Source organism: Rhincodon typus, chromosome 20 (genome assembly GCF_021869965.1).
Source record: "Rhincodon typus isolate 14 chromosome 20, sRhiTyp1.1, whole genome shotgun sequence".
Classification (NCBI taxonomy): domain Eukaryota; kingdom Metazoa; phylum Chordata; class Chondrichthyes; order Orectolobiformes; family Rhincodontidae; genus Rhincodon; species Rhincodon typus.
In genome coordinates this window covers 6,290,414-6,301,273 of record NC_063351.1, presented here as the reverse complement: position 1 = coordinate 6,301,273, position 10,860 = coordinate 6,290,414, and the positions used below count along the sequence as shown (strand labels likewise).

The window sequence follows — 10,860 nt, the reverse complement described above, 5'->3', positions numbered from 1 at the left end:
CCTGCACCTTGTTGTCTCGGATTCTCCAGCATCTGCAGTTCCTACTATCTCAGGAACAAATACCTACTGGGGCAGCAATACCTAAAACACTGCTGTGGTTGAGATCTCCTTGCTGTAATTTTGACAAGACCTACTGGAAATTTATCCTTTTAACATGGGAAAAGTCACAGGTTTTCATTTTACTAAAACTGTAGGAACTTTGATTTTAAGACATTGCTGAACATTTTTCAGGTACTTATGGGGTTGTTTATAAAGGGCGTCACAAAACGACTCAGCAGATAGTCGCCATGAAGAAAATCCGATTGGAGAGTGAAGAGGAAGGTGTTCCCAGCACTGCAATCAGAGAGATTTCCCTTTTAAAGGAACTACAGCACCCTAATATTGTATGGTGAGTGCATGGAGTTAATTTAAGGTGTGCACATATTTGTGTTTCGCTGAGTTTGCTTGAAATTAGAATAATGTTAAAACATCAGCAATAACTCTTGTAGACTGCAGTAAATATTTTAATTTACTGCATTTGGTGAGAATCCACATGAGGTTGAGCAGTTTGACAATTTTGCAGAATGTGAATGAGGCAATAATTGGCAGTTAATTAGTTACCTAAGTTGCTGCAGTTAATTGATCGAAAAGGTTTGTGAATCTTGGTGACTAAAGTTGCCATTTGTATTTAAAACTGTTCAAACTATGCTCTGCAATAGTCTCCCTCCCCTGTCTAATTTGCTGTTCCTTGTATCAATGAGCTGTACTTGGTCAATGCTACTTGTTTAATCAGAGTTACGTTCAGAGAAGGAATATTCATACAGTGATTTGCTAAATTTCTCTAGAGGGGTGCTGAATCAACAGTTGTTAAACTGAAGCCATATAGTCCAGACCAAGTAGAGACATCAGGCTTTGTTCCTTACTATATTATGGTGAATAGGCCATTTGAATAATGGCTATTTTCTACATTAAATGCACTATGATGATTGCAATTTAACTTAGTTTGGGTGCACTTTGATTTGGGAGGATCCTGATGTGGGTGATACAGAAATGATTTATATGCTAGGGGAAGGAATAATGCCACATTATTAAATTAAATATTGGCTCCTTTTTGATAATGTTTTAAAATATTTTCTAATCAACCTGTTCAGAGATGTTATTAAACCACTTTTGGAGGACGTGGGTCTTGAGCCCAGGCTTCCTGGCTCAGAGGTGAGAAACTAACATTGCACTACAAGGGCCCAATGCTGTTGTTGTTGTATTTGTAAGAAATTTAGTGGCATTAATCATCACTTACATGTTTTTCTTTTAGTGATTTTACAAAGCAGGTTTGAATGCATTAGGAGCAGAGGCTCTTGAGGGCCAAGTTGATGTGTTGTCTGGTGAGGAACGAGGTCATACAGATAAATGTTGCTCACTTGACTGCTGGGATCTTAACTGATAGTGACTTTGGTGTAGTGACAGTGAAAACTGCTAATGTTCTCAACTGCTAGTCATTCTGCTGTATTTTTGCCCAGAAAATTTGTTCCCCTGTGTAAATATAAATTATTTTATGGCACTATTCGAAGAAGAGAATAAAACCAGCCAGCATTCTGTCTAGGCTCCCAAAACTAGGGAGTTTCTGACATCTAAAGTAGAGTGCTTCAATCAAGTCTGTGTCTTTTGTAGAGAGGAGAGAAAATGTGAAGTTGGGATGCTAATTATGTAGCCAAGCAATTAATTCAGCTTTACCCTCTTCTTTAGTCTTCAAGATGTACTAATGCAAGATGCAAGGCTGTACCTTATATTTGAATTCCTTTCAATGGATCTGAAAAAGTATTTGGATTCTTTACCTACGCGCCAGATGATGGACCAAATGCTAGTAAAGGTATCTAAAACGTTATTTAACTGATAGCCTTCATTGGGTAGGGAGATTTGTATATCATTCTAGTGTTTTTATTTAATTTGAAGAATTGAAACTTTTTAAATAGACAAATTAGTGTCAAACTTTTCTAGAAGTTACTCTACACTTAAGCAAAATGCATTTATACCATGTGATGAATCTAGAAAACATTATTATAAATAGGGCATTAGTTTGGAAGAATAGAAGAGAATAAGGGAGGATTGAGACATTTCTAGAAGTTTTGGGTTAAATTGCAATGCATATTGAATTAGAAATTTTCATTGCCCTCTGCCTTCTCAACTTGTCAGTTTTCCTAATTCTCTGTTACAATGATAATTCGGGATTTGCTTGCTGTTCTTGCACTAACCTGTAACATCACCTTGAACCTGGCTGAACATTGTATTGGCCTGGACACTGCCAGACTTTCTGATGTTGCACCTTTACACACGTTCGAATAATATCAACTGTTTGACTGTGTCCGTTAACTCGGGGTCTGCGATAGTGTCCCTTCCTTATCTAGTTTGCTGTTGTATCAATGGGCGGTACTTGGTCATTGCTACTTGTTTAATCAGAATAACATTCAGAGAAGGAATAGTCATACAGTGACTTGCTAAATTTCTCTAGAGCGGGACTGAATCAGCAGTTATTAAATTGAAGCCACATGGTCCAGACCAAGTAAAGACATTAGGCTTCATTCCTTAAAGGACATTAATGAGTCTAGAGAGCTTACTCACAATGTTTATAGTTCCATGATTACTTTTACATAACAACTTTATTATTTTTGAATTTTTAATATTTACTTTTCGACTGCCAAAAAGGAGCTTGAGTTCTTTATTCTTAGTCTGGCTTTTGGATTTCTTGTCTAGTAATATAGTAGCTTGACTACTGTAATGGTTTTGTTCTGAGATTTTGCTGTATTGATTCGATACGGAGGTCGGTGCTTTACAATGGTTTAACTGAAGAGAGGCTTTTCTTTTTATTCCTCAAACACTGTTTATTTGTGTAGATACTAGCTGATATTTTGTCACCACCTGTAGTTTTTCTATCTGTCCACTTCTTTGGCTTAGCTAACTTGAGTTTAAATGAAAGTGCTATATCTTTTCCAGTGCAATATGGTTAATTCTAAACAGCTTTTGTTTTCAGGACTGAACACTTTTCTACTCAGTGTAAATGTTCTCAAACTCCAGATTGATGGGGGTTCTCATTGAAACTTACAGAATATGAGAGGCCTGGATAAAGTGGAAACGAGAATCTAGGACACGCGGGCCCGACCTCAAACTGAAGGGACAATCCTTCAGGACTTAAATGAAGAATTTTTCAGCCAGAGGGTAGTGAATCTGTGGAACTCATTGTTGCAGAAGGCTGTGGAGGCCAAGTCATTCTATCTATTTAAGACAGAGATAGGTAGATAAGTCCTTGATTGGTAAGGGGATTGAAGGTTCTGGGGAGAAGGCAGAACAGTGTTAAGAAACGTATCAGCTATGATCAAATGGTGGAGTAGACTTGATATGCTGAATGGCCTAATTCTGCTCCTGTATCTTAAGGTCTCCCAGTGCTTCTGTTTCTTGTAGTCTGCAGATAGAAACATGGACCTGAGAATGATCAGTTGCCATTTCTGCCACCTCCATTGGGATGCCAAATGCACTTTCCAGGTGAAGCAGTGCTTTACCTGCACTTCCCACAATCTGGTCTACCGCATTCGCTTCTCACAATGTGGTCTCCTCTACATTGGGGAAACTAAGCATAGACTGGGTGACCCCTTCGCAGAACACCTACATTCTATCTGTAGAAAGAGACCGTGAGCTTCTGGTTGCTTGTTGTTACACCACACCACCTTGTTCCCTGGCATATATCTGTCTGAGGTTTGCTGCAGTCCTCCAGCGAAGCTCAGTGGAAGTTGGAAGAACAGCATCTCATTTTCTGCTTGGGAACCCTACCGCCTTCTGAAGTCTACCAGTTTCAAGGCTTGAGGCGTCTTCTCCCATGTCCTACTCCAAACTCCACACGTCAGGCCTTGTTATCACATGGTCTGCTATTACACACAACCCATTGTTAGCAGCTAATAGTCCCTATTAGCAGCCATTCATTCTCTTAGGCTGCCTGTCATCAACTCCTTTCTGTCCAAGTGTTCTGTCTTTGGGCTGTATCTCCACCTATCATTTACTCCTTATCCTATCCCCTCACTCTGTCTTCTGCATAAAAAACTTTTTCCTAGCTACTGTTGGTTCTAAGGAAGGGTCACCGGACCTAAAACACAAACTCTGATTTCTCTCCTGAGATGCTGCCAGACCTGCTGAGCTTTTCCAGCAATTTGTTTTTGCTTGAGTAAGAAACAATAGTCTGTTTGACTGAAATGTTAGACATCTTTCACCTCTAGCAAGGGACTATAGTTTGTTTCCTTTATCAACTTTCCATGTGTTATTTACTAGACTTCTTGAGCTCCAAATGTCATTTATCCATGTATGTCTTTGCATGACTGCTATGTGTTTAATTAATTCATCTGTCGTGCTTAAACTTATTCTTTCCTAGGATCTCAATTCCCAAGTCTGCACACTTGTACAGTCTTGAGGCTTAGCTACTGCATCCTCCTTACTTGTCTTATTTTTCAAGTTTTATCCTGGATGATGGTGTGTGTTTGTTTTTCAAATGGGTGTAAAACGTTTTTAAAAGTGTAAATTTCTGCACCCTCACAACTAATGTATTTGCTCCAAAGTTTGGTTTATTAAAAAATGATAAGCAATGATTGATGTACAGATAATAGGTTAATGTTTTCTAATGTGTGTTAAAGATTAACTTTCACACTGCCCTCAACAGCACGTCTATTCTCCCTGAGCCCTTCCCATCAACTTTTAGTTTAAGCTCGTTTAGGTTCATGAGTGCATATTTCTTCCTTTGCATGCTAACATTCAAGCTATTGTCTGTATTCCTCCCTAGCCAGTTACTCTGCTACACAATCAGTTTTTAGGTAAAACCATAGTAGTCTTGTGTTTTGAACAAATCTTCTCCCAGGCGCACATGACCTATGACGATTGATGTGTTTTTCTTTTTCAGAGTTACCTGTACCAGATCACACAAGGGATTGCATTCTGTCACTCAAGGAGAGTTTTGCACAGAGACTTGAAGCCTCAGAATTTGCTGATTGACAGTAAAGGTGTAATTAAGTTGGCTGACTTTGGACTGGCTCGTGCCTTTGGTGTCCCTGTCAGAGTTTATACTCATGAGGTACATGTCCAGTTGCACAGTTTCTTTGTTCCAAGATATGAGTAAATGCAGTTTTAAAGGAAATGCAGTATACTGTTAGAATTGTTTTAATATTTGCTTTGCACCTGTTTTAAGGTTGGCAACTTTAAGTTTCAATAGAACATCCATTTTATTAGAATTCCTCTATAATTGGGCTGTCTGCCTTTTGGTACCATTGTAGGTCTCAGCTCTGAATCTTTCCCTGATCTTTGATATTCTTTCTCTACTCTTCACAGATGAAGGCACAGCTATTTGCAAACCAGTGTGATACAGATGGCATAATCTTTCGTGTAACTTAAAATGGGAGTATGTTGAACTCCAAATTTATGTTCATAGATGAGAATTGGAATCTGAAATGCTAGGGAGCCACATTCTCTAATAAGTAAAAACACAAAATACTGGACAAGATGAATAGAATTAAATGCTTCAGGTTGATGACCATTTACCAGAGCTCATACGTGGAGATGTACAGGTTTTAAGTGGAAGAGGGCTGGGCAAAAGCGAACAGGAAGGCCTGTCATCATGTAGAAGGCAGAAGAGATTATATAAGAAACCAGTAATAGTAAAGGGAAAAAAAACTGCTTTGACCCGATGCAGATGAAAAAAGCTTTTGTCCCTGTATGTCTCCCACTCTCATGAGATATCAATAATAGAAAATGTTCATGTTGAGACCAGAGGACTGGACAGTGCCTTGTCAAAAATAAACTCAAGGAACAGCATACCATCTTTCAGTGAGGCACTTCGCAACTTTCAGGACTCCGTATTGAGATCATTTATTTTGGGTCAGAACCATTGTTCCTTGATGGCAGCTGTTGTTGGTCTGATCTCCCCTTTCAATATCCCCTAGGTACTTTGTTTTATTTTATCCCAGTACCATCTCGCATTGCCTTCGGCTTTGTTATATTCCTAATAAATGAGGGAGGAATTCAGAGCCAGTCTTTACTTGGAATGGATTTATTCTAGAACATACATTACAGTTCAAAAACAAGTCTATTGGCTCCACTCTTATTCTCTTCTGGATATAGTCTTCCGCTGACATATTTAACAAGTATCAATATTTGGAGATTTAGTCTGTCCTGCTATCCACCAGATGCAAAGATCTTTCCTTTCCTGCATATGAAACTATTATGTTCGCAGTTCTGACAAAGGATTATGAACCAGAAATGTTCACACTTTTTTTTTCCTCACTTGGCAGATGCTGCCTAACCTGAATATTTTCAACATTTCTGTTAAGATTTCTAGCATTGCAGTACTTTGCCATTGCCAGCATTTTATTCTTTCCCAAGTAATGGTTTAAGGACACGTTAACAGTCATCTGTGTGTGCTGGTGATAGCCCTGTAGAAAATATCCATGTAAAAATGTGGTCTGAAGGTTCCATTTTGACACACTTCCAATTTTAAAACTATTGTCAGGAAATATTGTCATTGGTGCTGAATATTTTGTGAAGTGCCTTACTTTGACTAGGGTCTCCAGTAAATAATGAGAGTTTTACAAACCAGTGGATAATTGCATGTGCGACTTTGCTTTTAAAGGTTGTGACACTGTGGTACAGGGCACCTGAAGTACTTCTTGGTTCTGCCCGTTACTCCACACCAGTGGATATCTGGAGTATTGGCACGATATTTGCTGAAATGGCCACTAAGAGACCTCTCTTCCACGGAGACTCCGAGATTGATCAACTGTTCAGAATTTTCAGGTACAGCGAAACAAAAGCACAGTCTCTGTAATGAGGTGCAAGAAGATTTCTGCTTCTGTCCTTCCCTCTGATCTCTAGACTTGGTTATCCATGTTTTCCAAAGTTATTGTGAGGTGGAAGTGCCCCTTTCTATAATCAGGTGGGGGGGGAAACTGACAACATTGCAGCAGTTAGTTATACAGCACAGAAACAGGCTGTTTGGCCCATATCCCTCTAAACAACATGAGTATGCTGCATTTTTCTATGTTTAGTCTATGGAAGTGGAAAGTTATTATTTCACAATGCTTAAATCCTCTATGCTAAATAGTATTGTTCCAGAGTGAATCAATTTACCGACTTGATTCCATACTCCAGAAGGAACCTCCTTTGAATCGACATCTACGTTTAGATTCCTGTTTCGTAATCTTTGTTTGTTTGAAGTGGTTATGAACCAATTTTGAGGGATTCTCCAAAGTGAGAAGAGGATTCGATTGTGTTTTCTTGCTTTCTAAGATGCTGAGTGATCCATTATATTGTATCATGTAGCTCTCCGTCATTGAGTTAATTCACATGTTAACTTTCGTATTTGAAGAGTAGTAAGTGAAAATTTTATTTACCTTGTGCATCAATTTTAGTGGTGGGATAACAAGGAGTTTAGACCCTAAGGTGTCAGCAAGCTGATCAAAGAATCTGTAGTTTTGTGGGTTTTGATGAGGTGAATAGCTTATGCCATTTGAATCATTGAAAGCCTATGTAGTAAGGATTTGTCAGGTGGGTCTGTAAACCAGCTCTCAACTTCAGCTACTTCTGTGACCCTGCCTCCACGTTGGCAGTGAATATAAAGTCAAAGTAGCTTCTGTCTTTTTTAAAACCTTCCTGGGAGGTCGATCCTAGAGCCAGTTTAATCCCATTCAACCAACTTGTAGACAGAAGAGCAATGGAACTAGTAGCTTTTGACCTTTTTTGTTGGTGTTGTTACTACTTCAATGTGGCAATTACTTTGAAATGATGCCAGACTTCTGGGATTTATCCCAGTTCGAAGAGTTGAAGGGCCACGTATTGAGGTACTGAGAACATAGAACAGTACAGCACAGTACAGGCCCTTCGGCCCACATTGTTATGCCAAACTTTTACCCTAAACCTAAGGTCTATCTAACCTCCACCCCTACCTTATACTATCATCCATGTGCCTATCTAATAGCTGCTTAATGAGGCCGACTCCACTACCCTCTCCGGCAGCATTCCACGCCCCTACCACTCTGAGTAAAGAACCTACCTCTGACGTCTCCCCGATGTCTACCTCCTTTCATTTTAAAACTATGTCCCCTTGTAAAAGCTACCTCCACCCGAGGAAAAAGTCTCTGGCTGTCTACTCTATCTATACCTCTGATCATTTTGTACACCTCTATCAAGTCACATCTCATCCTTCGTCGTTCTAAAGAGAAAAGCCGTAGCACTCTCAACCTTTCCTCGTAAGACCTTCCCTCCATTCCAGGCAACATCCTGGTAAATCTCCTCTGCACCTTTTCCAACACATCCACATCTTTCCTGTAATGAGGTGACCAGAACTGGACACAATACTCCAGATGTGGCCAAACCAGGCTTTTGTATAGCTGGAGCATAACTTCACATCTCTTGAACTCAATCCCTCTATTAATGAAAGCTAACACACCATATGCCTTCTTAACAACTCTATCCACCTGGGTGGCAGCTCTCAGGGAACTGTGAACATTAACCCCAAGATCCCTCTGCTCCTCCACACTGCCAAGAATCTTTCCGTTAACCCTGTATTCTGCTTTCAAGTTTGTCCTTCCAAAATGAATCACCTCACTTTTCAGGGTTAAACTCCATCTGCCACTTCTCAGCTCAGCTCTGCATTCTATCAATGTCCCTTTGTAACCTAGAACAGCCCTCCGCACTGTCCACAACGTGACCCACCTTTGTATTGTCCGCCAACTTACTAATCCACCCTTCCACTCCTTCATCCAAATCATTTACAAAAATCACAAATAGAAGAGGGCCCAGAACAGATCCTTGTGGTATACCACTCGTAACTGAGCACCATGTTGAATATTTTCTGTCCACTACCACCCTTTATCTTCTAAGGGTCAGCCAATTCTGAATCCAATCTGCCACATTTCCCCCTGTCCCATGCCTCCTTACCTTCTGCATGAGCCTACCATGGGGAACCTTATCAAATGCCTTACTTAAATGTATGTATACCACATCCACTGCTCCACCTTCATCCACGTGTTTGGTCACCTCTTCAAAGAATTCAATAAGGTTTGTGAGGCATGATCTACCCCTCACAAATCCATGCTGACTATCACGAATCAAACTGTGCCTTTCCAAGTGATCATAAATGCGGTCTCTGAGCCCTTTCCAATAATTTGCCCACCACTGATGTGAGATTTTACTACTGTAATGTTAAAACTTGTCTTGCTTGCCTCCTAGGACTCTGGGTACACCGAATAATGAAATCTGGCCTGAGGTCGAGGCTTTGCCAGATTACAAGAACACCTTTCCCAAGTGGAAACCAGGCAGCTTGTCACAAGTGAAAAACATTGATGCAAATGGCCTTGACCTTCTTGCAGTAAGTGGATTTTACAAATACGTTCCCTGCTTATTCCACTATTTGTGATTAGGAAATGTGAATTAGTTCATTCTACATAACCGTCCCACTAGCTAGAACTTTAAATTCCCTGCCATAACTGTGTTTGAGCTATATTTATTTGTAGCCCTTTATTTATGTGCTCTCTGGTGATGTATTCAGATTTTAACAGTTCACTGCTACAGTCAGACGATTGGCACTAATTTGCAGCACATTTTCTGCATTGCCAAGAAAGCTTTCATTACACTGGCTTCTGTTAACTGGCTGTAACGTTTGTTCATGCTCCAATTATTTGGTGATTTGAAGCCAATTTGCATTGTGATGAGTAAGACTATGTAATGGCAGTAAAAGCAATTGAGAATAAAGTTTGTGCTGATGTAAACCTCATCAAGTATGAAATAGTACTATTTGAAAGAGTAACAAACAGCAAGTACATTGATATATTTAGGAATACCACCTGAACTTGACTGGAGTTGTTCTAAAGTGCAATGCACTTGTGAAATTGAGTTAACTATAAATAAAACAAGACAAACTCCTGTTTCATTGCACCTTCTGACTTGTAAGCATTTACTTGTTAGAAAATTTGAGCTTACAATATTTTTCGGCTTTGTCTGTTTATGACTAAGTTCACGTGTACCTGTTCAATTCTGTAACCAAGATGGTTTGCTACGCCTACTGAGAGAAATATCACCTGTGTAATGGAGTGTTTGTCTTTTACTAGAAAACCTTGATTTATGATCCTGCCAGAAGAATATCTGCAAAAGAAGCTTTGCGTCACCCGTATTTTGATGACTTGGATAAGTCTAGTCTCCCTGCCAATATCCAAAGGAATTAATAGCTTTTGAAAGGTGTGTCACCCTATTTGGCAGTGGGCCATCGCCAAATGCACCAAGACCACTTTTCTCTACCAACTTTTTAAAAAAAAAAAAAAAATTGAGCTACAACAATTTCTGTATTAAACCTCTAGATTTGTCTGTTCATATCTATGTATTTCTTTCTTTCTAACTGTACTATTGTGGCACAATACTGAATGATTTTGTACCTGTATAACTTGTAAATATAAATAAAGGCATAATGTACACCATATTGCTGATGGACTGGGTTTCTTTCTAATTGCCATTCTATATGTTAATGTTTCCATTCATCTTTGGTATGCAAGCATCACAAGTTAGGTCAGCATTAATTAATTCATCTTGAAGGTAGTGATGAGCTACTGTGACTGTGTGGTGTAAGTATGCAGTGCTGTTAAGGAGGGAGTTCCAGGATTCTGATGCAGTTGTTGGGAAATATTGCCATTTCTTTCAGTCAGGGTGGTGTGTGACTGGGATGGGATGTAGGTTGTGATGTATTTGCTGCCCTTGTCCTTTTAGGAAGCAGAAGTCACATGTTTGGCAGGTGAAGTTAAAGGGGTTTTGGTAAGTTGCTGTGGTGCATCTTGTTGATGATGCGTGGTGCATCTTGTTGATGATGCG

At 39.6% G+C, this 10,860-nt stretch overlaps 1 protein-coding gene across 1 annotated transcript; it reads left to right on the top strand.

Annotated features, from left to right (window-relative positions):
- Positions 1 to 235: 235 nt before the first annotated feature.
- Positions 236 to 10,474, top strand: cdk1 (cyclin-dependent kinase 1). The gene is made up of 6 exons (XM_048608864.1): positions 236 to 388; positions 1,723 to 1,846; positions 4,913 to 5,083; positions 6,635 to 6,798; positions 9,232 to 9,370; positions 10,110 to 10,474. The coding sequence occupies exons 1-6, from the start codon at positions 288 to 290 to the stop codon at positions 10,221 to 10,223; spliced, it is 813 nt and encodes a 270-aa protein (XP_048464821.1). The 5' UTR covers positions 236 to 287; the 3' UTR covers positions 10,224 to 10,474.
- The last annotated feature ends 386 nt before the right edge of the window (positions 10,475 to 10,860 follow it).

What these genes read in the sequence shown, in the direction of transcription:
- cdk1 (XM_048608864.1), top strand. Translation starts at nt 288, where the DNA reads ATGAAGAAAATCCGATTGGAGAGTGAAGAGGAAGGTGTTCCCAGCACT. An exon ending in CAGCACCCTAATATTGTATG is followed by an intron (nt 389 to 1,722) that starts GTGAGTGCATGG and finishes CCTCTTCTTTAG; the next exon opens with TCTTCAAGATGTACTAATGC. An exon ending in TCAGAGTTTATACTCATGAG is followed by an intron (nt 5,084 to 6,634) that starts GTACATGTCCAG and finishes TTGCTTTTAAAG; the next exon opens with GTTGTGACACTGTGGTACAG.